Source organism: Passer domesticus, chromosome 12 (genome assembly GCF_036417665.1).
Source record: "Passer domesticus isolate bPasDom1 chromosome 12, bPasDom1.hap1, whole genome shotgun sequence".
In the NCBI taxonomy this organism is placed as follows: domain Eukaryota; kingdom Metazoa; phylum Chordata; class Aves; order Passeriformes; family Passeridae; genus Passer; species Passer domesticus.
The window spans coordinates 17853200-17881117 of NC_087485.1; the positions used below are offsets into that span (position 1 = coordinate 17853200).

The 27918-nt window shown below is 43.7% G+C and overlaps 1 protein-coding gene across 2 annotated transcripts; it reads left to right on the forward strand.

Moving 5' to 3' along the window:
- The first annotated feature begins 227 nt into the window (after nt 1-227).
- Nucleotides 228-27788, forward strand: LRP3 (LDL receptor related protein 3). 2 transcript variants are annotated; one of them, XM_064386881.1, is made up of 7 exons: nt 228-1022; nt 5909-5956; nt 14342-14480; nt 22726-22934; nt 23201-24287; nt 25433-25583; nt 26955-27788. In XM_064386881.1, the coding sequence occupies exons 1-7, from the start codon at nt 956-958 to the stop codon at nt 27759-27761; spliced, it is 2508 nt and encodes an 835-aa protein (XP_064242951.1). In that variant the 5' UTR covers nt 228-955; the 3' UTR covers nt 27762-27788. The 2 variants fall into 2 exon arrangements, with proteins under 2 accessions (XP_064242951.1, XP_064242952.1); XM_064386882.1 differs by having other exon boundaries at nt 229-1022; nt 25433-25565.
- The last annotated feature ends 130 nt before the right edge of the window (nt 27789-27918 follow it).

The following is a 27918-nucleotide window of genomic DNA, read 5'->3' on the forward strand; positions in this document are numbered from 1 at the left end:
TTGCGATTCTCTTCATGAAGTTCCCAGTTAACTTCTGTCGTGTTCCTGCTCGTGAGCACATCGAGCTTTGCCCATTTTCAGTGGGGGAGGATGGATTTAGTCGATTGTAGCAATCCGAACCGGCTGCCTTGCTGTGGGTACGTTACCTGTGTTGTTTCACGGTCGGCAGGGCCTGGAAGGGCTCGGGCCTGGCTCCGCACTGGTACGGTGAAGGCGCTGTGAGCTCCAAGGACAGCCGGGCTCCCGGGGAGGCTTTTCCCATCACCGGTCACAGCGCTCGCTCTCGGGAGCTGCAGCGGAGCCAGCTCAGCGCAGCTCCGGAGGAAACTGCCGGGAAAAGGCATCCGGGTGACCCGCTGGGCCGAGGCGGCTCCCGGCTGGGGGGAGCACTGGGCGCGGCCTCCCGGCACGGGCCCGCGGCTCCGCGCTGCCGCCCGGCGCAGGAGCGGCCCCGCGGGCGCTGCGCTGGGCCCGGCCCGGCCCGGCGGCTGCCCGCGCCATGGCGGGAGCGGGGGGACCCGTGCCTGACAGGAAGCGCGGCGGCCGGCGCTGCGCGGGCGGGCTCGGCCCTCGCCGTCCCTTCCGCCCCCGGCCGCGCTCCGCCCGCGCCGCCCGGCCGCTGGCGGCGGCCCCTCAGGTGTGCGCGGCGCGGAGCGGGGCGGCGCTGCGCTCCCCTCGCCGCCCGGCCCGGCCGCCGCAGCTGCTCGGCGGGCCTGTCACGTGGGGCAGTGGCGCTGCGGTCTGTTCTCCGCCACCTGCCCCGGAGCGGCAGCCCGGGCCGGCCATGGGGCCGCCGCCGCGCCGGGCGCCCGCTCCACTCCCGGCTCCCCGGCGGGCGGGGGCACCGCGGGCCGGCGGCGCCGCCGGCGACTCCTGCGGCTCGGCGTAGCGGCTCGGCGGGTGCGGAGCCGCCGCGCTTCCCCCCGCGCTGAAGGGCAGGCGACAGCGACCCGCCATGGAGAAGGCAGCGGGCGCGGAGCTCCGTCAGGGCGCGCTGGCGCCGCTCACTGCCATCTGCCTGGGTGAGTGCGGCCCGGCCGCTCCCTGGCGGCGGGGCACGGCGGGCAGCGGCTGTGGGGACCCTTCCTCCCTGCGGGAAGTGACCGTGGGTGGGGGGCGCGGGATGGGACGAGGCTGCAGCACACCGGATCGTGCCGGCGGAGCCCCCTCCCGTCACCCCGCTTCCGAAGGGGCCGAGGGCCGGCGCGGCCGCGGCTCGCTCAGGCACCGCTCGGGCTGCCGTGCCCGGCGGTGTGGGGCCGCGCAGAGCCGGATCCAGCGGGACCCATCGCCTTGCCCTTGGCTCTGGAAGCGCTGCCGTAACCTCGCGTGGCCCAGGAAAAAAAAAAAAAAAGTTCAGGAGGCATCAGCGGTTCTTGCGTGGGCTGTGAGCTTGTGCGGAGTGCGGTGCGGGCAGCGGCGCCGGGGCTCGCTTGCGGGCTGCCCGGCGCTTCTCTTGAGCGGCAGCGGGAAGAAACATTTTCTCGCCCTCCGTGTCTCTGCCATATTCTGCTCTGTTCCCTCCCGTCTGCCTGAAGCCGTTGCTTTCCGCTCTGCTTCTCGGCAGGTGTTAATTTATGGCAACGTGATGAAGCGTGGTGCTGGTTTCCAGTCTGTCAGCCCGTTCAGTCAGGCTGTTGTTAGGCAGAAGCGCTGGCGCCTGGCTGTGACTAGAGGAGCGAAGGGCAGGCCCGGTGTGTGACAGCGGCACGTGGAGTTCGGGGCTGCTGGAGCTGCTGGAGCTGCCTGCTCCGCTCTGCTCCGCTCTGCTCCGCTCTGCTCCGCTCTGCTCCGCTCTGCTCCGCTCTGCTCCCTGCCAGAGGATCCTGCCGGGGCAGAGCAGTCAGGAGCGGCTGGGCACTGCTGGGCTGCGCTGAGCCCTGCAGACACACACTCGGTAAACTGTCACCGCTCCTTGGTCCGGAGTGCTTTAACCCACGTCTCTTTGCTGATGAAGTGGATTAGAGTTAATTTTTAATAATCCCAAGTGGCAGTTGCTGTTCGTTATGCAAACGATCAGAAAGGGATATCTTGTGGCCAGACTGCTTGTTTTTGTAACAGTGCTTCCTCAACATCAGTGCTTACCTAGAAACATGTAGGAAGTTGAAGTTTAAAGGTTGCTGTGGACGTATCTATTTTAATTAATGTAAGTACAATGTAAAAAGTTAGCTAAACTACAAGCAGTTTGAACATCCAGGTCATACAACTCTTCTTTTCTGCAGAATCTTAACGGGATTCCAGAGATGTGCGCAGCATGAGGATAATGTCTGCTGTGCTGCTTATTTAAAGTTAGAGAAAGATACATATTTTCCCTGTATCTCTGAATTTCATCTTCTTTGGGGGGTGTTTTGGGTTTTTAAAATTTTGTTTAGTTGTTTTTGGTTTTTTTTTTTTTTTTGGTGGCCCAGTCAGACCTTTGTTAAACCTGTTATTAGGTGTCATAAATAGCATGGTTATTGTTAAAATGACTAATGAGATAATAAAAGCTTATGTAAACTCCAGAGCTGAAGTGAGAACACCTCAGAGAGGGAAGTTTAGGTGTGGGTGATGTCAGGCTGAAAGTTTAGTAGATTTCTGCTTTCTATGACTTCTAGAATTTCACTGTCTGGCTCTTCTTTTCAGCTGGAATGTTTTATTCCTATTCCTTGCACAACTGACAGTAGTGGAAGTTGAGAAACATGAGAGGTGGGAAGCTTGTAAGGTATTTTGCTTCAGTGAACCCATAAGAATTTAATGCTGCTACTTTAACTATTTTTTGTGTTTTACTTCCTGCTTGTCTCTCCTTTCCTTTTATCCTTGTTTTTGGTTCTTGCTTCTGGCCATTCTCTCCTTGTTTTCCCATGGCCTGTGTGTGGGTGTTTGGTGTCTGTATCAATGTACTGCCACTGACCATTGCTGTGTGACCTCATCTGTAAACTGCTGCTCCAAAGGCTGGAATTGGGTTTGTTTCAGCTGTTCTTTTGTGAAGCCATTTTGTTTATCATTCTGGAGAAATTCTGGAGGACATAGAAAGTTATCACATAAGAAGGTATCAGTGAAGCTGATGTCTCCTTCTGGCTGTGGGGAAAGCCTGTCATTTGGTTTGGAGGTGCCAAGATGTAAATTTCCCTTTTGATCCAAATAGCCCCTTTCCAAGCTGAAAACCTCACCCTGAGCATTATTTAGCAATCCAAATGAGTGGCACAGTAAGTTTCCCACATGGAGTTCAAGCCAACTGAACCACTTCAGGGATTTTTTTCTGGCTTTCCCATACCTGCTCAACAGTTAAGAAAAAGAGCATCTAGGAAACTTTCTAATACTCTAGTCTCTCACCTGTTTTTATTTTGGCAAGATACAAGAAGATCAGTAGGGAATGGCTGTTCTTTCTTGTGAGCCTCTGCTAGTTTTGAGAGTTGGGTGCTGGTGGTTTGATTTGATGGTCGTGAGTGAGCAAAATGGGTATTGGAAACTGTAAGCTTATTGAGTTGCTTGAGAAAATATCTGGTTTGAGACTTAGATTTTATTTTAAAGAGCTATTTCTGCTGATTTCTTGGTATAAAAAGGTTTGAAAATGAGAGTGAAGAACTTGCAGGAAGTGACCGTGGATGGGGGGGCGCGGGATGGCAACCAATAACAGCTTTTTTGCAGAGATAAATGAGTATTTTTGGGGCTCTCTTTCTTAGGTATCTGCCAGGTGTGGTGTGCAAGGCTGCCTATAACTGCATTTGTGTAGTAAATGTTTAACTGTCCTCAGTAATGTAGCTCTGAGTTGGCTAATTCCACTCTATTGTGTTCCTTGTCTTCATCCTACTTATTTCCATTTAAAGGGTATTGGGGCCTCTTTTAAGCCGTGTGAGGAAACCTCTGCTTCAGAGCTTGTTTCTCTTAGGGCTGTTGGGAGTGTTCAGGTAGGAAACATAAAGAAAGATTGCAATGGTAGTACAGACCCAGACTGTTCCATACAATGGATCTTCAAACAGTGCTTTCAGTTGTGCTGATACTAGTTATGCAGAGTATATTCATGTACTTTCTTTGGAGCAAAACCAAGTATTTTACTTCTCATGAATATAAATTTGTGACATAATCATGGATTAATTTCATCTCAGTCTTTAGGACTGTATTACTATGGTTACAGGAATAGTGGCACTTTAATATTGGATGAGGAAATGTTGTGTTGCTGTTACTGCTGGATCCAGAGTTTGTCACAAACGGATGTGCTGCTTTGCCAGAGTTAACAGGGCCCTGTTGTTTCCTGGTACACAATAGTATTTTTGCTCCTAGGTACTCTCACCTAACAGAGCAAACTAGCACTGTGAAAGAAGAAATAATTACATGGCACATTGTTATTATCATATAACAAATGTTAGCTAATTATGTAATAAAATCAGTGCTGTTAGGGTCCTTTGAACATCATAATAAAGTTCATTAACACAAATCTGTGGCTCAGGTGTGTTTCTCCTCAAGCTGGAGCATTCCATACGCTGCCATTTAGTTGCCCTCCTTGTTTTGTGTATTCCTAAAAGCTCAGTCCCAAGTGCTTAGTAAGAGGGGGAAGTCACTGTCCTTGTCCCTGAGGTCTGTGATAAGTGACCCCAGGAGCAGTTTTCTCTCTGTTTTGCAGGGCCTGGCCTCAGCCTGGGGTGTGTAGCAGTCCTCCCAAAAGGAGAAAACTGAACTGTAGACAGCCAGATACAAGTCATGGAGGGACCGCTGTAGGCACCTGGGCTGCTGCAGTTTGGTGACTGAAAAACATGACTGGGGCTGAACTGGAAAGCTGAGGGATTGTTTTTTATTTCCACCCCTTTAGTACTTTTTGTACCTCTTGTGCTGGTTTAAGTTGTAACAGAAGGTAGTCAGGGCAAGGGTCATTGTTTAGGGATGTGTTTAGACAGTGTAGAAGACAATGGGGGCCCACGCTCTGAGCCATAAATAGTGTTAATTGTCAGCTGCTTCCTAAGTGACTGTTGGGAACAGGGACGGTTTCTCTTCCTCTCTTCTCCTATTGTTGATCTTTAAATGATGTTTTTAACTAAATTCTTGCCAAGAGATTACCTATTAAAAGATTTAGGACTTAACATATGCAAAATAAAGCCAAAGTGAGTGCTTGGGCTGGGATATTGTAAATTAAGTTTTTGGTGACATTTTAAACCTAATTTTTAAAAACATTTGTCATTTTACTAATAGGCTCTCTTTGTATATTACAGATTGTTGAAATGGGAATGGTCAGTGGGACACACTGTAATTTTTAAAGAATGTGTGGGGAAACTAATAGGGAACTACATGTTAATGCTGACTTCTGGAGGAACAGTGACATAGGACAAATTTTCTTTGGCAATAACTACTCTTTCCAGATCACTTTAATGGTATACACTGTGAGAGGAGACTTTTGAGAAAGTGAAGAGTCTTTGGAACTTAATTTGCAAGTCAAATATATGTTGCAAGTACTGCCTCATCCTGTTTTGATTGTATTAGTGGACCTTGTTGAAAACTTCATTGCTTTTGCTTAGTCAAGGCAATCATGTTAGCTTTAGCAGCTGATTTTCAAGGTGACATTTACCTGAGGGGAACAAACTTTGCTTTATTCAGAGAAGTATTTAAGGATAATAGTTGCGTTTTAATGTGATTGTTCTTCTGTGCTCCATAATTAAAATTAATCCTATGGAAGATAATTTAAAATAGATTGGCAGTTGTTTCTTTTGATAGTGTGTTTCAGAAATACTAAACATCCACTGTGTATTGACTTGTTTTAGCTCCAGTGAAGGATAATAGTTGATTACACGACCTGCCTGTGCAGATAAGCAAAGTTCTGTTGGGAAACTGCAATGCATTTGTGCTAACACCCCAGCAAACACCTAGGAATGGTTAACTATTGACTGCCGCCCTGTACTGCTAGAATTTGTCTGAACATTGTTTTTCTGTCTTTACACAGTGAATCTCCTCCTGACTGGGAAGATAGAAAGTGCTGTTACCTCATTAGGTAAGACATAACTTTTCTTACCTCTATTTACTGTTCTTTTGAGCTGTTACTGTTTCTTCCCCATGCAGAGAGATGTTCTAATGAAAGAGTGACTTTTGAAATGACATTTGTTTAAGACAGACTAACAATGACATCTTAGGAAGTTTAGGACTTTTAAGTCTTCCTGGGCTTTGTCGCGGTGTCCCGGAGGGCGAGGGATTGCTGTCCTGCTGTCCCCAGGGGCAAGGGATTGCTGTCCCGTTGTCCCCAAGGCCAGGGGTCCTTGTCCTGCTGTCCCCAAGGGCAGGGTAGCTGTCCTGCTGTCCCCATGGCCAGGGTGGCTGTCCCCGTGCCAGGGCTGGAGCTGTGTGTGCCCAGCGGGGACAAGGCCAAGGTGCTGTGCAGAGGCTGCGCCGCCACTCCGGTCACTCCTGGCCCTGTCCCTGTGTTCTGGTCACTCCTGTTCCATCACTCCTGTCCCTGTGTTCCCATCACTCCTGTCTCTGTGTTCCCGTCACTCCTGTCCCTGTGTTCTGGTCACTCCTGTCCCTGTCTCTGTGTTCCCATCACTCCTGTCTCTGTGTTCCCATCACTCCTGTCTCTGTGTTCCCGTCACTCCTGTCCCTGTGTTCTGGTCACTCCTGGCCCTGTCCCTGTGTTCCCATCACTCCTGTCCCTGTGTTCCCATCACTCCTGTCCCTGTTCTTGTGTTCCCGTCACTCCTGTCCCTGTGTTCCCATCACTCCTGTCCCTGTGTTCCCATCACTCCTGTCCCTGTGTTCCCATCACTCCTGTCCCTGTTCTTGTGTTCTGGTCACTCCTGGCCCTGTGTTCACATCACTCCTGTCCCTGTCCCTGTGTTCTGGTCACTCCTGGCCCTGTGTTCCCATCACTCCTGTCCCTGTGTTCACATCACTCCTGGCCCTGTCCCTGTGTTCTGGTCACTCCTGTCCCTGTCCTGCTCTGAGTGCTTTGGCCATCACCCTCTGTCACACGCTGCTGTCACTGGTTGTTTTCTCATCTGGTGCTGTTCAATTGTAAATGGTTCCAGTAACAGTAAATTGTTCTCTCAGCCCCAGTCTGCATTTCGGCTCTCACCTGAGGGCTGTGGGACAGGAGTGGCTGCATGGGGCTTATTTTCCATTGGGGCTTAAACCACAACAGGATTATAGACTGCATCATTGTCATTGTGATGGATCAAAATTGTAAGCTTGAGGCTAAGGTTGTAGTGCTGGGTATGTTGAGAGGAAAACTCTGTGTTTAGGAAGTGTGCCTGGGAGAACCAAGTCAGGGAGAGTGGCTCATTCCTGAAGAAGCTAAACCAAGAATATTAAAAATGTCTGATGAATGTCAGTGTGGAAATTCAACCAGAATCACAGCACTTAGTGTAATTTCCTTCTCTCTAGCAGTGATGTACTGACATTATGGGAATATTGCATTCAGGGTCCTCTTAGTGATAAGGACCCTCTTGTGACTGTCAATCCACTGTCATACGTGTAGATGTACTTTATTCCCAGAGAGGCTGCAACTTATATTAAAACAGAAAACAGCAAATAAGGGAGATGGGAGGAAAGTATATTGGAAAACAGAAAAATAATTCTAGGACAAAACATAAAATAATGTGGGAGCTTGAGTGTTCAAGTCAAAGTTGGAGGTTGAGAGAAGGTTTAAATCAGGAGAAGGTAGTAATTTTATGATTAGGTAACCTGCCTAAATTGAGCTTAGAGGAAGTGTGGATAAACCATGCAGGATGTGTTGTTTGCAACATAGTATTTTCCATTCTTTCAGTGGAAAGGTACAGAGTGTCATTTATGTCCTAGTATGTTCTGCCTGGATGGTTCTTCAGCTTTTGATGGAGTTTGGCATCTGTTTGGTGTATGATGCATGAGTTTACAGAGTGTAAATTAAGTAATTACACAGTTGCTTACTTATACTGGTGATACTGCCCCAGCCTAAAATATATAGAGCTTCTTCCAGTTGGCTGTGCTGCTTTTTAACACTTTTTTTCACTAGAAATAGAGTTGTAACATCTGGCTTTTATTCTGCAAGTATGCTGAAAACCTCAGAGTATTGTAGTCTTCATGTTTTCCTGTCTTCATACACTTTCAAGAGTAACCTTGTCTCCTGTTGGTGTAACTGGAGCTTGGGGTGAAAATGATCAACACAGGTCATTGCAACAGAGCGATCCATCCATGTGCAGCTTCTCGTACCTGTGCCCACACCAAGCTGGGTCAGCCTGTTGGTCGAGCAGTGTGAGCTCAGGTTTTGTCACATCTCTAGGTGGAACCCTTGGACTCTCCCTTCACTGGCTCTGATCAAGAGCAGAAGCCTGGAGACTGGGCAAAGCCAAGGGGAGCCTTAAAAGTCTTCTTTTTCCACAGGCATAAGGGATCTGCATTAAACCATGTGTGCAAGCTCTCCTTGAGGGAGTGTTGTGAGAACTTGGGGAGAGTGTCCTGACTCTGAGAGAGCTACTTGAGGAAATGTGTATTGCCAGGTATTTGGGTTTGAGAGGAGCTTCCTTGTGGCAAGTGCAAAACATCTTTTACCCTGGAGCAGATGGTAGGGATGTGTTCCTTGTGACTGGGACAGGCCCTGGTCCAGAATAATGTGAAGCTACAGGATTTATTTTTGTCTGGGATTGTCTGAAAATGTATTCCAGCACAGCATAGTACCCTCAGTGCTGTCCTTTGGTGAAGCTTAATGTATGTTTTATTACAGTTACTCTTGCAAAAGTAAAAGTAATATTATTAATGTAAAGGTTTTGGAAACGTCATTGCACGTATTTGTGGCATATTTAACTGGCAGAGGGAATCCACTGCTGTTTACAGTAGAAGAAATCAATTTGATCGTTACAGAAAGCCTCATTAAGATTTATGCCTTCTTGACAGAAACTCTGAACTCAGATCTCTTCTGGCATTTGTTTAAAGTTTGGGGTTTTCTTTTTCTTTGCTTGGTGGGGTTTTTTTTTTTTTGCTTGTTGTTGTTTTGTTGTTTTGTTTTTTTTAACTGTGGAAGATTATTGTCTGTCTTTATAATTTATCTTTTCTTTAAAAGCACCACCTCAGTAAGATTTTTGGTGGGTTGGTTGGCCAAACCAGGAATTGGTATTTTTATGTTTTTTCAGTAATGCTAAATGTGAGAAAGTTTGGAGTTTTTAGTGAATTGGGATTTCACTTTCCTTCTAGGTTTGTGCAGAAAGGCTGTGGAAAGACACTGAATTGTTGAAAAAGTGTTATCATTGCTATTCTTTTGTGTTGTCACTGATGATAAGGTCTTCAGAATCCAGGACTGTGCCTTTTTATTTAGGAACTTCCCTTTCCTTTAGATGTTTTGGCAGTTTGAACAGGCTTTTGTTTATTTTCCTTAAGGAATCACAGTGTGAAGCCCTAAGTACTTATTAACACAATACTTAGGCATGTGTGTGATTTTGCAGACTTCATGGCCAGGAGCTGAGGAGGGAATTGGGACCCTTTTATTAATATTGAAGCCCCAGCAGTATAAAATTCTGCCCTTGTGTGGTTTTACCATTTTGTTGTCAGCACTGAAGGCTGTGTAGTAAAAGTATTTCTTTCAAAATTTATATGTGTGAAAAAAGAGCTGCTGAAAGCTGTGCTGGGGTATTTCACCTTTTCTTCCTTGCAGTGCACAAGGAGTGGAGGGGCAGGCGACTGCTTTAGGGAGGAGGTTGATGGATGTTTGCAAAGCCTGTAGTAATGAGGAAAAAAAAGATTGGGGAAAAAAAGGCATCAAAAACATGAGGGAATTAAGTGAGGTTCGGGTAAACACTGCAGTAGGTTTGGAAGGGGTGTATGTGTGTGTGTGTCCCCAGTGTGCTCCAACAGGTTTAGGGGACCGTGGACATATATTAAAACAGTGTAATTAAATTCTGGCAATAGTGTCTTGGTGTCATGCACAATGATAGTGTACTCATAATCATCTGTGCCCAAAAATCGTTCCTGTATCTCTGAAGTTCCCTGGTCAGGAGTGATGTGTGTGTGTGTCTGTGAGTGCTGTGTGTGTCTGTGAGTGCTGTGTGTGAGTTTGTGTGTCTGTGAGTTTGTGTGTCTCTGAGCGGTGTGTGTGAGTTTGTGTATCAGTGAGTTTGTGTCTCTGAGCAGTGTGTGTGAGTGCTGTGTGTGTTTGTGTCTCTCTGAGCGGCGTGTGTGAGTGCTGTGTGTGTGTCAGTGAGTTTGTGTGTCTCTGAGCGGTGTGTGTGAGTGCTGTGTGTGTGTTTGTGTGTCTCTGAGCAGTGTGTGTGAGTGCTGTGTGTGTTTGTGTCTCTCTGAGCGGCGTGTGTGAGTGCTGTGTGTGTGTCAGTGAGTTTGTGTGTCTCTGAGCAGTGTGTGTGAGTGCTGTGTGTGAGTTTGTGTGTCTCTGAGTGCTGTGTGTGAGTTTGTGTGTCTGTGAGTGCTGTGTGTGAGTTTGTGTGTCTGTGAGTGCTGTGTGTGAGTGCTGTGTGTGAGTTTGTGTGTCTGTGAGTGCTGTGTGTGAGTGCTGTGTGTGTTTGTGTGTCTGTGAGTGCTGTGTGTGAGTGCTGTGTGTGAGTTTGTGTGTCTGTGAGTGCTGTGTGTGAGTGCTGTGTGTGTTTGTGTGTCTCTGAGCAGTGTGTGTGAGTGCTGTGTGTGTGTTTGTGTTCTCTGAGCGGTGTGTCTGTGAGTGCTGTGTGTGAGTTTGTGTGTCTCTGAACGGTGTCTCTGAGTGCTGTGTGTGAGTTTGTGTGTCTCTGAGTGGTGTGTCTGTGAGTGCTGTGTGTGAGTTTGTGTGTCTCTGAGCAGTGTGTGTGTGAATGCCGTGTGTGTTTGCTGTGGTGCATGTTGTTCCAAAGCTGCCCCCCCAGCAGCCTCTCTGTGCCTCGTGGTGGCGGCTCGGAGATAACGGAGGGGGAGCGGCAGCGATGCCGTTTATGGCCCAGGCCCGGTGTCCTGTCTGGCCGTTCGAGAGGAAGCAGCAGCTGAAGCCATTTCCAGCCCTGTGCCGCTCTGTCCGCTCCCCGCGGTTTCGGGCGCTGGGGACACCGCCGGGAGGAAAGCTCGCTGCAGCCCGCTCCGCTTCCAGCCGCTCCCAGCCGAGAGGATCTGCCCTGCCGCCCTCTCCTGACTGCCCCTGCCTCTAGCAAGACAAGTGCCCTCCGTGAGCTTGCAGCCCCCCGAATCCAAAGAACTTCAGTCGGGGCTCCAGCTGTCAGGAGATAAGCCAAGGGAAAGGCAGGAGAGCGGAGTGGGGACAGTGGAGAAATACTGACAACACTTCCCCCTTTGCCTGTGATCCCCATGCTCGAAATCCAGGGCACCACCCTGGGGGCTGTGCCTGGCAATTTTTGTTTGGGGTCTCTTTTTGTTTTGGGGAGTCCACAGGGTTGAGCAGTTTTGTATTTCAGTCGTTACTTGCTGTTGTTTCTTGTCATCCTTGGATTAGGAACAGTGAGGAGCAGCGACATTGACTTTAAAACTCGGGAGGCATGATGTGAAACTTTATTAGGAACTTCAGATATTTATAGGCAGGATCGTTCACCCAGAACCTCCTTGGTTCTCAAACAACACCCTTCACAAGTTGGTTTAATTAGGAACAACACCTTCTTGTCCATAAACATCACAACATTCCACATGTTCACAAACACCACGTGTACACACTTGAGATAAGAATTGTTTTAATTCTTTTCTTTGAGCTTCCCACAACTTCTCCATGACAATGCCTGGGAAAGCTATCTGTTTCTCTCTTTCTGACTAAACTGTGTCATCCACAGTTTCTGACTTGCTATTCTGCTTTTTAGTAAAAAAAAAAAGGGTTATTTTTTCACTTAATCTACTTACATTCATTACTTACTTGGACCCCTGAGGGAGATAGCTAGATCCAAAAACTTCTCCTTCAAATTCTCTTAAACTAAAACAGATATTAATTCAGATTTGTGGTCCATTCAAATCAAGAGCTTTGCAAGAGCAAAGCAATTGTCCTTTTGATTTTGAGTAGGACAAGTCTGAAAAGCTTGATATGTGTCAGTGGGGATAAGGCCATGGTAAAGTATTGGCAACAATAGCCATTGTCAGATGAACTGCCAAAAATGGCATTTAGTGTCAGTGCAGCCCTTTCCTTGCTATGTTCTTAGATTTGCACAGCTACAGTTCTTCTGTTGAAGGGAAGAATCTGTTTCTTTTGTCACTTGTTTTTTTTTTTTCTTGCCTCACATTTATATCAGATGTGCAGTGTTAGTAAGAAAAAGCATTTCTCACTGAAGACCTGAACTGTGATGTTACAGTGGATCCTCTACATTAGGAAACAATGTTATTCCAAAAGAAAAATATGTAGTGATATTACATCAAAAGAGCTGGGATACTTAAGTAACTATTACTGAGAGTCCTTGTAATTACTTCCTAAAACTGAGAAACAAGTATTTGGGAGAATAATAGCTCCCCTAACTACACTGATGGATGTGTGAATGGAAGTGCCCAGCCATCAGCCTGTTGGTGGGATTCAGAATGGAAACTAAATAAGTTTTGTGTAATCTTAACTCTGTTTTATTGCAGGTACTATGAGTAAGGGATATTTATCCAGAACATAATACGGTACAAGGGCAGCAGAAATATTTGCACAGGTGTTACTGGAAGCCTCTCGATAGTGCTGTCTGCTTGTACTTGTTCTCTCACTTTGTGGATTCTGTTTCCTTCCCATTTTGAAATGTTACTAAGCTGCAGTTAGGAAATGCAGCCTTTCCAGCTCCTTTATGTGTTTGCTAGCTCTTGATCCTCTTCTGCTACGGTGATATGTTGATGCAGTAACAGTATGTGGAGGAGCACAATTATAGCCCTAAAGAAACCGAGAACTGGAGTTGAAAAGTCTTACATTTGCTTTTATGTTTCTGTAATTGCATCTGCATCTCAGTATTTGCCAGCATGTGGCATGGGGCAGTTCTGGTTTTAGAAATGTGATAGCAAAAATGTTCTTGATTTTGTGTCTTCATTACTGCAAAATATTTGTTTGTAAATAGATGCTTTCATATATTTGTGTATTCTGTATGTTTTTGTGGCCTTAGAAACTAGTAGGAATTATATACATGTATTTCAGTGGAATGCTCTACCTGGAGAGTAAAAATAATAGCATTTTTATGTTTTGCCTCAGGTAAGTTACTCACCTGATGCTTTTTGTATTCCTGTGGCTCTCACTTCAGAAGTGCTTGCTGTGAACAAACAGAATAGTGGCAGGCCCAGGTTTCCTGGAGGGGAGGTGGTGCAGCCCAGCCCCACCAGGAGCCCTGCAGGCAGCCCGGCCACCTGACTCCACTGCAGCTTTGCTGGTACTCCTTCCTTCCTTCCTTCCATCCATCCCTCCCGTGCAGCTAAATCCGATCCCAACTGGGAATTGAAAGTGGTGTATTTGTGTGGCTGGATTTCAAGCAATGCTGTAAATCTCTCATTTATAATGCAGTGTATTTGGATGTGTATGTGTATGAGGTGACAAGGTATAAGCAACCTTTTTTTTTTCCTTGCTGTATTTTTCAACTAAAATAATGTAAGCTTCTGTCAAAAACTGAAATATTCAGCTGCAGTCCACAAGTCATGCTCTAGATAGTAATTTGTTTTAAAAATAGTTTAAATAATATTTTTGGAGAATGTTCAGAATAGCTGTTGCATTGCAGAGAATTTTCCCTCTTGTAATCTGCTTGAAGTATGTTTTCTTATCAGAACAGCTTTTCAGCTTGTTCTCAGAACGTTTAATTTTCATTTTTGAATTGCTTAATTACAAATTATAAGTATTTGATATAGCCTGCTGTTTTCCATAGGAAGAACTAAATGTGCTTTGAAAATGCTGAGCTTTATGTGGCCTTGTTTGCTCCTTTCCTGTCTTGAAATTTTTTCCCATCTATGTGGGTTCAGAAGGAATTTAGAGTACTTTAGTAATGTTCAGTGAAAACATTTAACATTGGACTGCAGTTTACTTTTTTGTGGGAGGGGTGGGGGTGTGGTGGGTGGTGGTATTTTTTTAACCCTTACAAACTCTTCATGTGGTTAAGAGAATAAACAGCATGTCCAGGAACATGTCACAGCAAAATGAGCTACTAGCTACTTTACAGTTAATACAATTCACTTGCTGGGTGACCTTCCTAGGCTTTGGGAAGCTGGTGTAAGGATTTCTGTATTACATCCCCTTGCAGTAATATTGATTGTAGCCCATGGTGGATTCATACAAGATTATGGATTTGTCCTGCATTGCAATGCAGGTTCTGCCTACCTACACTTGGTGTGAGTGTCTTAATTAAAAACCAGGGCAGGGAACAGAGCAGTGAGAGGATAAAACTGTTGACTCTCATATGTCTGCAGTCTCCAGAAACTGATGAAAGCTCTTGAAACTAATATGAATTGTTGATTAGGCAAAGCATTAACAATATTATTTGTCTCCCCTTATTGACAGCTGCTTGCAGTGGAGAACTGGAACAGCACACGGAGAGACGGGGAGTCATCTATAGTCCTTCTTGGCCATCCAACTATCCTCCAGCCATAAACTGCAGCTGGTACATCCAAGGAGATCATGGAGATATGATAACAATTAGGTATGGTTGGATATTCGTGGAGGTAAAGGATTGATTTGCTGAAACAAATCAAAATGTGAGTTTAACTGATACACCAATGAGAGGCTGTCTTCAGAGCCACTGGATGATCAAAGATTGCTGAAATTGGTTACACTGGAACATGGTTCCAGGTTGGGCACCTCTCTCCATTTAAAAATGCTTCACCATGGCTTGTTTCTGTGGGCTACTTCTGACATCTGTGATTACACAAGTCACTTGTGGTCTTTTATGTATTTATCCTCGCAATGCCCATGTGAGATTTCATATACCCCTGATGCTTGAGGGAGTGGGAAACAGCAATATATCTACTCACATTATATTCCTTTCATTGCTTATAAATAGGAGTAGGTGAAGGCTATAAAATCTGCAACAGCTTCAGTGGACATGTAAAATTGTTAGAGAAAACATAGCATTTTCATTAATATCTTAAAATGGTGCTATGTTTATATAGACAGTTGAAGATAATTATTGCTTATTGTTACTTGTTTACCAAAAGACACATGCTTTTCTGCTTAATATTTATTTCCAACAAATCAAATAATAGTTAGCATTTGTGATACAATTTCAGCTCAATTCTAGAAAAATGCTGTTCAATAAAGACCAAAATGTACTGCAAATGGTTTGTTAAGAATATTTAGGGTATAATGTGAGCATACTGTGGATGTGCCTAATTTCTCTGGGCTAGTAGTAGGATCCTTCATGAGACAAGAATTTCTTACTTAAAAATTAAAACCTAGGAAAAGTTTTTTGGGGGCTTTAGTACTGTTACATTTGACACCATCTGCTCATTCTTTGCTTAAAAGGGCTGCAAAATCTCTTCAACTGCAGATGCTCAGAAATTGAAACAAATCTGCCACAGATGGAATAATAGGAAGGCTCCACCATCCGTAGTTCAAAATAGGAACTACTCACCAAAAGTAATGAAGTAAATACCTGCCAGCATTTGAAATTCATAAATAGAAATATGCTTTTAAACCCCATTACATTACATTGGATGTGGGGAATTTGTTTCAAAGCAGAGACTGTTGGAAACTGAGAAAGTGTGAGACACAGGACTTGACTCTGGAGAATAATGCTGCAGTTTAGGCTATGAAAATGTCTCAGAGCTCCAGTTAGAATTAGGAGTCTCTTCTGCCAGTGTGAGTGTAACAGAGTCTAGGTGAGGTGTGGCAATAATGTGTGTACAATTGAGATGTACACACATTATTGCCACAAGGCACAGCAGCATGCCTTGAAAGATTTCTGAATGGCTTTGTTTTCTCTCACTGAATGCTCAGCCGTATCCTGCCCTCCTCTGCACATGCAAACAATAGAAACTACGTGTTTACATCCCAGGGATTAGTGTTGTGGTGTTATGTTTGTGACTGTAAATGTGCTTGGAATGACTCACTCCCATGTATGAAATGCAAAATGTTACAGCATCTGAGGATTTCTGTACAAGGCTGTTGCCCTTGCAGTGGCAAGGATGTAAAAGAAGGAGCTGCCTTGCCTAGGCTAGGAGGTTTCAAATGCAAACATGTTTTCTGCTTTCCAGTTGGATATGCTTCTTATTCTAACAATGTGTTGGTAAGGGCATAAGAGTAGCTTTTTAGATTTTCCTAGGAAAATCAAACACAGTTCTTGTGCTAACATCTGAATTTTGAAAGGTTTCAAAAAAGCCCATCTCCTTTGTGTTGTTACACAGTATGCACTTCCTTTGATCTTGAATTCTTGTTGACAACAAGGCAGCAGTGTTATGTAAGAGATATATATAAAGAGATACAGCAGGAGTCATTAAGGGATAAAATTGCAATTGAAAGTAGTTTTTATTTCTAAACTGTTTGCACTTGGTGGTTATTTTTTATAAACCCATTTTTCAGCAGCTTTCAGTAGAGCAGTGGTCAGATCTACGTGTGTATGTAAGATGCTGGCTTCTGTGGCCTTCTCCTTTAGAAGCTATGTCTTAATGTCTGTCTTTCATGTGTATATTGATTTTCTTCATACCTTCACATTTCCATGGTTATTTTTTTGCTTTATAGTTTACTTTTTAGAAATCCTTGTGGGAGCTCTCCCATGAACAGAAAGTATATGTTCTTTGTGCTTATCCCACTTTATATGCATATTTCAATGCTTTCTTTCAAATTCATGTGTCTGATGGAATAGTTCTATTGAGACCTGTGAACAAGCCTGTAGCCACTGTTTCCAGGACTATATTATGTCTCTTTAAATTTGCGTGATCAGTTGCTAGTTATTGTTTTGGAAACGACTTGATTTTTCCACCCATTTTCTCTATTTTTGTACTTCTTTTCACAGAGGATTATATAAATCCATGTAAGATCATATAAAGATGTTGTATGCAGTAACTGCCTTTGTACCATCATTTACAGGCTTTATAGGGTTATGTTTCCTCATATCAAGAAAAAGATGAAAAAAAATTTGTTTAGCAGTCACTGTTACTTGGTTGGAATTAACCCTGGTGTGGGTGGAGTATAAATTTATTATTTTAGTACTGGAATTTAGGGACTGCAAGTAAAATGTTCTCCATGTTCAGAATTCAAGACAAGAGTATTGAAAAGTGATTTACTCAGTGACCCATTCAAGCTGTCTCTTATTAACTGAGGTGAGGGGATCACCTTCATTGGCTTTCACTTCAGTGATTCATAACACTGGCTTTGAAAAAAGAAACTGTCAGATACCATTTGAGTTTCACTTTCTGCATAAAATTGAGGTCTATTCATATATTCTTGCTGGTCTGTAATTGTGTGAAGAGTTAAAGGGACTGCTTCACTGCTTTGGTCTATTTACCAAACTCATAGTGTTTCAGAACTTGACATTAATTGGAGAAAACCTCACAATAGCCATTTACTTGCTCAGCCCTTGAAGAAATAGCCCCTACTAGAAACAGCCCCTGCTTGGGAGTGTCTCTTGTCTAAGGTTATGCAGTTAGCTGCTGCTTGGGAGCTGGGAGTGGAGCAGAGCTTTCCTGACTTCAGGTCCTTGTGCTTCAGTGGTTAAGCAGAAGGTTTTAATGAGCCAATTAAGTCATCAGTTGTTCACAGTCTACACTTTCTGTGAGAAGTTGGCAAATAGAAGTAACTTTTCTTGCTTAATTGGTTGGTTTTATTTTGGGACTGTGCTTTACTGACCTATCCATAATATTTATTCTCCAATTTTAAAATTAGTTTAGAGGGCCAAATTGGACATTTACTTTTTTATTTATTTGCTAATTGCTTTCATTCAGATTTTGCATCCCATGTTTGTCCTTTCCCAGTTACTAAGAAAGCTTTCTTCTCTTTAATCTGTAGTCCCTCGTGCCTAAATTACTGAAAGGGTTGTAGAGAATTCCCTACATTATTTATAGAAGTACTTTTTTTTCCCCTAGCTGCTACTGTTCCTTTCAGTGCAGATGGCAAAAAACAAAACTCTCCTAAGCATTAGTTTTGCAGGAAGCACATTCTTCTCATATATATAGATTATTAATGTGTGTTTATGGTAGTCTGGTTTGATGAAGTACTTTCCAGCAATGTAAAAATAGATAATAGGAAGATAGCATTGTATGCTGTTACTTTGTATGAGTACATAGGCAAAAACTGATATATATGACTAATATTGTAATTTCCTGTGTACTCCTGGAGGTCTGCTCACTGTTGGAGGTAAACTCTTTTTTAGTATCATGCCACTGGAAAAGGAATCAGATGAGTTACTGATTTCTGCAGAATTCAGTAAAAACAAGACTTAGTGCTGCAATTCTCAGTTCATATTGAGTTGTTCTGATCCTCAGATTCTGAATACTTTCAGTGTTTAATTGGTTACTGTTGTACTTCTCTATAAAAATGTGGAAGAGACATTCCAAGAGCAAGACAAAAGCATCTTTCAGGAGAAACAAAACCTGCAAATTTTGGTCCAATAATTTTGATCTTGTACACCAGTCTCCTTCTACATTCCTTTATTGTTTTGGAGATCCACAGGTAGCAGTGAGAACAGCCCAAGGTCAGGCCATTTTAAAGGATGTTCTGTGGTGGTGTTGTATTTTGTTTATGTTGTGGTTCTGGTGCTGGAAATGCCAATGTTTTACTGCTTTTCCTCTCCCTGCCCTGTGAACTAGGGCTGTGTGCTCTGCTTGTGGAGAGGAAACACAACCTGGAGGAAAGCCAGTTTCTCCTTCCCTTTATCCCCAAGTGCCAGGATGCCAGGGCAGGGGAGCCTTGCTCTGCAAGTGAAACTCTTGGGTGGAGGGGGGTGTCTGGTGCAGGGGGTAAGGCTGTAATTAGGAGTGCAAGGGCTGGGGTTTAACCCTGCTGTGCCCTGCAGCTTGCATGGTAGGATGGACCCCTGGGTCCCTGGTCCAGTCCTGTCAGAGGGCTTTGCTGGAGAGGTTTAGTGACTGAGCAGAGCTTTGCTTTTCCTCTCAAAAAAAACCAACAAACTTCGTTTTTCCTCTCAAATCCTGTGCTTCCCAGCCCAAGGTGTTTAAAAACACTGTGGTACTGACTGGTGCTGCTGAGATATGGATGATGTTACATGTAAGAACTTTCTGTTTCAGTATGGCTCCTGCTTCTTGTTTCAGTCACAAAAAATGTAGTTTTTTGATACAAAAGGTCTGAGACTTCCCTCAAGATCAGTAGCTACAGACTTCAGTACTTTTCCAAAGACTGTACAGTGGCTGTGTAGTCCTACAAGCAGAACAAGCACAAGTCTTTGTCCTGCATTTCCACTGTATACCAATACTCATTCAACCCTTTTGACAGAAAAATTTGCATTCCAGTTTGAGAAAGCTCAACTGAATAAATAAATGTTTTGTGGGTAGCAGGATTAAGTTATTCTTCAGAGGACTATAACAGAGCAGCTCTAGATCTAATTAGAGATGATGAAAGAAGTAAAGCAGTAGAGGCTGAGTGCAGTATTCAGGAGTCTTGGCTAAAATAAATCATTGGGCTACTTAGAGTAGAATGGCAGAAACTGCTAACACAAAATCTTGTCACAAATGCATTATGAAGTAGAGCCAAATTTTATATACTTACAAGTGCAAACATATGTATTCATGTTGTTTTCATATTTCTTGAGAAGGTAGTGTTAATTGTGGTGTGTATAATGCTTTTGGTCTTGTAAAATCACCATCAATGTAGACGAGGAAAAAATTGCTTCTAGTAGGGGCAATATACCTTAAAAGGGTGCTGAAATAGTGACAATGCCTTAATCAAAGGAAAGTTTGTTGAAAATACATCTGTTGATTAGTTTGCATAAGGGAGAACTTAATTGCTTTGACTTTGTCTCTTAGCAGAAAAAATTTTATAAATGCTGTGGTATCTATTACACATAAAACTTCACATTAGAACTAGAACATACACAGAGAAATTGTGTTTGAAAGTTCTAGGCACTTGGGATTAAGAGATTTGTTTTTGTAACAGAGTTTGTTCTTGTGAATATTCTGTATTGCCCTTTTTGAATACCAAGGCATTTTTTTCAGTAGGATGTGTGTCTCTGAGAGGCATGGTGTTCTTAGGGAATCTGTTAAACACAGTGTTTCCTTGCAAGTCTGTTCTGCCTCATCACCCTTGTACTCTGTGGCTGAAGTTTGGATTTGTTAGTGAAGAAATGTGGGATTCTGCTCTGAGTCTGTCCGAGATCCACAAGTGACACTCAGGAAAATAATTTATCCTCTGTATGCCTGGGCTTCTGCATTGGAAGCTGGAACTAAAGGTTGTTCCTTTTCCACAACCAAAAAAACTGTTTATTAGCAATGTACAATACTAGACTTAAAAGATATTAATTGTACATGAATGCAGGCTCTTGAGAGGTATTGCTGTCATCTGCAAAGGAGTTTGTAAACAAGGTATGTGCATGTGGCTGATTTTCTGTACTCTTCCTTTGTATGAATATTGAGAGTGTTAAATATTTTTCTTTTTTTTCTTTTTTTTTCTTTTTTTCCTAGAAAGAAATGCTTTTTAAAATTATAGACAGGTTATTGTATAGGCAAATTTTCCCCTTGGGTTGTGCAGTCTGTGTTGTGCAGCCATGCTATGGCTAAATTATTTACTTGATAGACAAAAGTGGCTCTTTTCTATCTATTTCTAGCAGAGCAAGGAAAATGAGTGCCAGTGCCACTGGCTGTGGGACCCAGCTGGAGTGCTGGGAACTGGGTAAGATAGGAGAACAATTTGTTTGCATCTGAAAGGTTCATCATGGTACATCTAAAATAACTACAAAATAAAGCACCAGAAGATGTAGTAAATGAAGTTGTAACATACAAAAAGAAATTTTTTAGTCATTCCCCCCCACCCTTCCCAGTTTTGAGTTTCCATTTCTTGATTTAGTGACTGTTCCCTTTTCTTAGATACTTCTGCTGTGGGGCAGATGGGTATTTCTAACATTTAGTCAAAAAGTTTTCATTAAAAAATTCCTATTAACAATCCTTCAAGTAGACAAGAGAAATCCTAAATGATGTGTGATGCCAAAATAAGTTACAGAGAGCAAAACTGATGTGGTAGCTCAGTAATGCTGTCTCACATCTCATGTAACAAACAACTTTGTGAGTAACTAAAGCTTCCCTGATGCTTTGGATAATTCCTTTTCATGGTGCAGTGGCTGTTCACTTCTTGGTCATTAAGAACATTTTATGCAGAACACCTGTAACAGAAATACTCTGGTTTATCTTTGAATGGCTGAGTACTTAAATCTTTTTATTTTGGCTGCACAGTCATCTAAAACTTCCTTGCAAAATGTGCTGGTTTCGGAAGCTTGAGGAGATTTCTTGTAGCAAAGAATTGAGTGCTGTGGGAATAGTTCTTCACAGCTGGGAAGACACAGAGGTTGGTGGGAGAAAGGGTGAGAAGAGGAAGGACATTTCTGAGTGGAATGTCCTTGCACATGTTTGTTTGTCATCTCTTAATTTCCATTTTAACTTATCACTTTCAGTGTTCTGTTACTTCTCATGCTCTTGCTGATAACATTTTTTTGAGAGTTATTAAGCCAATGTGTTTGGCAGGACCTAGAGGTGTGGGTAGGCTGGGTCTCCTGCCTAAATGAATTAGCTAGTTTACATGGTTGCTGTTCTTTCCCTTTCAGCTTCAAAGGTCAAGATCTGGCAGGCATTGACAGCCTTTTGTAAATACACATTGATATCAGAAAAATTATCTTTCCATTTATCTTTTTCAAATAATTTGTCGTTGATGTTTGTGAAAAATCCTTTAGGGCAGGAGATCTGTGTTTTGCAACAGCTTTTCTGCCTTTCTGAAAATTCTGTCTAGATATTTGCATGGAGTATGCACAACTTTTGCCAAGTTAATTTGGTGTAGCTGAGTTACATAAAAAAGGACCAAAATTAATTTCTAAGTGTTCTGAACAGTGTGCCCTTTCCTAATGAGTATGCTTTTCTGTGCAGTCTGCAATCTGCTATTGTCATTGCAGATTGCTGAATAGAAATGCAATCTGTTTCATCATCAGAGGACAAATAGCACATATGGTTCCTGAGCCACAGGTTAGGGATTATTATCCAGTTGTGTTCAGTGTTCTGCAAACAGTCATGGCTCCTCTTTGTACCAGATAAGCTGCTGTTGAATAATCACTTGGCTTGTGTCAGCAGAAGGGCTAGAAATTTGACTCTGTTATAGTCTTGTTTGCTCTGCATTTGCATTCCCAGAAAGGGAATATTTTAATCTTTGAATTAAAAGATAATGGTGTTAGATTTTTGGTTTCATTTTCACCCCTATTCTCTTGGTCTCTCCTTCTCATCCATGGCTTGAGGAGTGGATTTGTATTTCATATTTAGCCCTTTAGGATTCTTTGTACTGCTTTCTATTGTTCTTTTTCCAAGACAGTGGTCAACCCTGTCATCCCTAGTTTTATAGCTTTTTTACAGTTGGAAATGACTGCTGAAATTAATCTACTTTCTGTATAATGTGTTCTGGAATTTTGCTTTTCCTCATATCTGTATTTTAGGAAGCAGTTTTATTTAAGGAATGAGTACAAGAGGACTCATTCTTTCAGCTTTTGGAGCTTCTTTGGTGTGATGTTTATACTTGTGAGATGGGTACTTTTCCAAATTAGGGGAGGTGCTTTGTTCCTGTGGTATATAGTATATACTCAAGGTGGTATATAGGAGGTAGATGTTTCATTATCTTTGAATGTGGTACCTTTATGTCAGCACTGCTTGATGCAGAAAGTCAGCCATTGGAGTTTGTTCTTTCTCTGTTAGGTTTTGTCCTCTTATGTCCTCTTTGTAACTTGTGCTTTCTTTTGTTCTCTGTAGTTTTAAGAACTTTGATTTGGAAGACTCTCAGAAGTGTGCAGTAGACTGGCTGATGATTGGCCCGTCTTCCAAGAGGGAGGAGTACAAAGTGTGTGGATCTTCCATACCTCCATCTTTCATCTCTGCAAGGGACCATGTGTGGATCTTTTTTCACTCAGATGCATCAAGCTCAGGACAGGCTCAGGGATTTCGCCTTTCTTATATTAGAGGTAAAATCTTGGGGGTTTGTTGCCTTCACTTCATACTCTTGGAAGACAGGAGTAGTTTTTTTTGGCAAATGTCTTGGGTCACTGATGACTGTCAAGTGTTGGTGTGGTAACACTGATATTATTTGCATGTGGCTTTTTAACTGTATTGCTGAAGTGTACTGGCCTGACTAATTAGCTTCTGACGTGCATGGTAGTAGGTGTTGAAAAGTGTCAGATAGTTCCAGAACTTTTGTAACTAATTTTTTTCTCCTTGCCCTCTTTCACAGGAAAGATAGGTCAGTCTGTGTGCCAGTCAGATGAATTTCACTGTGCAAACGGGAAGTGTATTCCCAGTACCTGGAAGTGTAATTCCATGGATGAGTGTGGTGATAACTCAGATGAGAAGAATTGCACTATCCCTCCAACAGACCCTCCCTCCAGCATCTGTCCCTCAGGAATGTTTCAGTGCAGCACAGGGCACTCCACCAAATGCTTGCTGAACGAGCTCAGATGTAATTCAGTTAAAGACTGTGGTGACGGTTCTGATGAAGATAATTGTCCTGATCTTTCCTGTGGCAAAAGGCTGGGGAATTTCTATGGATCCTTTGCTTCCCCAGACCTATTCCGTGCTGACCACAGCAGGTCTGACCTGCGTTGCACGTGGTATGTGGACACACAGGACAATCGGCACGTTCTGCTGCAGCTGGATTTGCAGTTAGGCTACAATGACTATGTAAAGGTGTACGATGGCATCGGAGAGAGAGGTGATAAATTAATGCAGACGTTTTCACACCACAACAACAGGCACTCTGTGAGTGTGGAGTCATCCAAGGGCCAGCTCACTGTCTCGTACCATGCCCGCTCCAAGAGCACTGGCCATGGATTCAATGCAACGTATCAGGTGAAAGGCTACTGCCTTCCTTGGGAGCACCCTTGTGGAAGTGATGAGGAGTGTTTCACAGATAAGCAGCATTGTGATGGCTGGTGGCATTGTCCAAACGGCAAGGATGAGGAGAACTGTCCTGCTTGCCAGAAGAATGAGTACCCATGTGAAGGAAACAGTGGGCTTTGTTACTCAATACTTGACCGCTGTAATAACCAGAAGAACTGTCCAGATGGCTCAGATGAAAAAAACTGCTTTACTTGCCAGCCAGGAAATTTCCATTGTGGGACAAATCTGTGCATCTTTGAGACTTGGCGCTGTGATGGCCAAGAAGACTGCCAGGATGGAAGTGATGAACGGAACTGCCTGGTGATTGTTCCCAGGAAGGTCATCACAGCTGCTCTGATTGGGAGTCTCGTGTGTGGCTTGCTGCTAGTGATAGCACTGGGTTGTGCATTTAAACTATATTCTCTGAGGACCAGGGAGTACAGGTAAGTGTCTTGCTTTTTTGGTGTTTTCATAGCTGTGGTGGTTTTTTCCGTTTTGTTAAATGGAAAAGAAAGTTGATTCTTAACCAGAGAATTTGCAAAATACTGTGAAATCAAATCCAAGGACCTGATGACAGCTAAATAGTAGTCACTGCATTAGGCTTAGAGAAGATTTCTGGGAGTAGTGAGTGGAAATAGCAGCTCTTCTGTGGTCTGTGAGAAGTACATGGTTATTGTGCAGTATGGCAGAATCTGTTTGTAACCTAATCTGCCTTTTTCTTCTCATCCCCTTGCAACAAAAACCCATTGCCCCTTCCAAAAACTCAATGCTGAATTGCTACAGTGAAATCTTCACTGAATCTGAATTGAACAACCCTTCATCCCTTCCCAAAAACTGCAGTTCTCAGTTCTCTTAAAGTGGTGTCCTGCTGTGGTGGGGCCTATTCTCAGTGGGAGTTGTCCATGGTGTAAGCAGTGCCCCTTTCCTCTGGTTCTGTATGCCTCATTCTGGGTGTAGAGTGTGTGTGTTTCTTTGCCTATGAGAAGTGGGGGTCTGTCTGCCTTGTAGGAGTCGTAAGGGACTTTGTGGGTCCCATCTCATCGTGTGCACCAGCTCTGTGCTATGCTGCTGGCACTGTGTTTTAAACAGTGTGCTTTACATTCTCTCCTGATCAAATCTGCATGATTAAGGACCTGCAAAAGAGCTGCTCTGCTGAGGTGGGAACTTCAGTGCCTCTGTTCTGGTCTGACTGGCAAACCTCTCTGCAACTGCAAGCTGCCCCTGTTGTGCGATTGTTTCCAGTTCTTAATGTCTTTTCCAAAAATAACCTTTGGGCCATTGCTGAACAAGTTGCTGCTGTTACTGGCACAACAATTACTGGCTGGTTGAAAAAACTTCAGTTTGTACAGTGTCCAACCTGAGACTGCACTAGAGAGTTTGCTGGTTTGATTAATTTGTGTTTATACCCTGTACCCTTAGTCCTTTTGTTTATTTTTGCACCCTGATAAGATTTTCACGGTGCTTAGTGAAAGCTCTGTGGTTTTACTCCTAGCAGGAGCCCTTTGGCAGTGCTTTTATACATTAGTGTCGGGGAGGCAGGACAAGCTGTTACTTCTGTTCCATGTTTTCTCTCTGCTTCTGTTCCCAGAGCATTTGAGACGCAGATGACGCGGCTGGAGGCAGAGTTTGTGCGGCGGGAAGCTCCACCCTCCTACGGACAGCTGATTGCACAAGGACTCATCCCCCCAGTGGAAGACTTCCCTGTGTACAATGCATCACAAGTATGCAGACACATGCCAGTAAATATTTCAGCAGCCAAACTGCTATAAGTTAGATACAATCAATCTGGAACTGTGTTTCAGTGGCTGTGCTAATTATACGGAAGTAATATAAAAATGTGTATGTGTTACATGGAGCTGAAGAGCCACAGTTCCTGCTGTGGGTAGTTTTAAAATTAAATAGATTTATTTAAAATTAAACACATTTATTAATACGTTATTTAAAATTAAATACATTTAATGTGTCTGTTGGGGGACAGCAGTGATGTAAGCACTTTTGCTATATGTCAAGACAGAATGAATAGAGACAGAGAGAAAGGTCACAAAGTAGATAGAAGAAAAAGGCTTTTCAAGCTGAAACTAAATAGTCCAGAAATTATAAGAAAATAAAGTCTCTATCAGGAGTTTTGGAAAATTCTTAATTTTCCAAAATGATTGTTTTTCATTTACAGATAAATTACACTGGCAAGCCACTAAGTCATTCTATTTCATTGCGAAGTACTCATAAAACTCCTTTAGGGTGTCAGAAGTATCCATCTGAGGTGCAGTTCCTAATGTAATAAAGCGCTTGTAGTTTGTTACTCCAGTGGAAAATTAACTCCCTGGACAGACAAGCAGAGCTGAAACTCAAAGGAAACACTGTAAGGGACAGAAGTTGTGGCTGCCCTCACTGGCAGTGTTCAAGGCCAGGTTGGATGGGGCATTGACCAGCCTGGTCTAGTGGGAGGTGTTCACAGCAGGGAATTTGGAATTAGATGATCTTTAAGGTCCCTTGCAAGCCAAGCCATTCTGTGAATCATGAGAGCCTTCTGGTACAGGCAGAGCTGTCTTTGGTTGTAGTATGCAGGGAATGATTGGCATCTGACTCCATTGATTCAGAAGGCTGAACAATTGCTTAGTTAAATGCTTATTCTATTACATGAATACTATATTATATTAAAGAGATACTATACTACAAGGAATACTAAAGGAAAACCTGTGTCTCAGGACAGCCAGAACACAGCTTCAAGTGCTTGGTTACTTAATATAAACAACCATCACCAGAATCCAAATCCCTTCAGGTAAACGATCTTCCTAACACATTCCACATGTGCAAAAACAACAGGAGCAGCAAGTAGAGTAGCAAGACTTGTTTTCTCTTCTTCTCTCTGAGCTTCTCCAGGGAAAACCCTGGGAGAGAGAATATCTCTCTCTGTTGAGAGAATGTGAATGCACATTTAGTGTTCTCAAATAGTTGATATCTAACTATCAAATAGTTAGATAATACGTATTTAAGAAGCAAGCACAGGGATCGACTCTAAGTATCGTGGCAAAGTGGAGATATTCGTGGGGAGAACAGGGTTTAGAAGTGTTTGTAGTAAGTGCAATGCTGGTTTTCTGCCTGTGTTGCAGGCCTCGGTGCTGCAGAACCTCCGGACAGCCATGCGCAGGCAGATGCGGCGCCACTCGTCCCGGCGCGGCTCGTCGCGGCGCCGCCTGGGCAGGCTCTGGAGCAGACTCTTCCACAGGCCTCGGGTGAGAGGCCAGATCCCCCTGCTGACACCTGCCCGCACCTCGCAGACCACGCTGGGAGATGGCATCATCAGCAGTGCTGATGGGGCTGTTGGGGGTCCCCCGCCGTCCCCAGAAGGACCCGGTTCAGAGGCAAATGGCCAAGCCAGGGGCCCACAAGAAGCTGGATGTAGCAGCTTGCAGCCAGAGACTGAAATTACAGAGCCATCGCCTTCCAACATCTTCCAGCCAAATACTTGCACAGCAGCACATGCAGAGCCTGAGGCTGGACACACCAATAAATCTTTAAGTGCTGACTCTGACAGAGAGCTTAAGCAGTCCAGTAAAGCAGATACAGGAAAGGCTTTCAGAGATCCTTTGTCTGAAAGTGTTACAGAAACGATCCATGGAGGGTCAGTATCCAGGAGGACTGTCCCAGAGGACAGTAGTTTAAGTGGAAGCCATCCACTGAGTGAAGATCCATGTAGATTACCCTTAAAAAAGTGGGAGTCTGGTTATCCAGACAGCCCTGTGAATGTTCATATCCAAGTGAATGGACAAAACCAATGTTGCCCTGACTCGTACCAGGAGGAGCCTTTGGGTGTTCATGCAGCTTGTTGCCATTCTGTGGAAGTGCCAATGTTACAGTCATCTACTTCCCTCTCTGAAAACAATACCAGTGATGATGAATCTTTACTTGTTTGCTAATAAAAATTTTTGTTTTGTCCACGTAAATTTTGTAGCTTCATTGTTTTTGTGGCAGAGCACTTCAATGATAGGTGGTATGTCTGTGCTCCCAACTTCCTCACTAAAAATGGGTGTGCTTTAATGCCACAGTGGGTGCAGTACAAGGCTAAATGGGACA

Bases quoted from the DNA above. Each gene is read 5' to 3' on its own strand.
- LRP3 (XM_064386881.1), top strand. From the start codon at position 956: ATGGAGAAGGCAGCGGGCGCGGAGCTCCGTCAGGGCGCGCTGGCGCCG. The intron at 5,957-14,341 runs GTAAGACATAAC...CCTTATTGACAG, and splicing joins AAGTGCTGTTACCTCATTAG to CTGCTTGCAGTGGAGAACTG. The intron at 24,288-25,432 runs GTAAGTGTCTTG...TTCTGTTCCCAG, and splicing joins CTGAGGACCAGGGAGTACAG to AGCATTTGAGACGCAGATGA.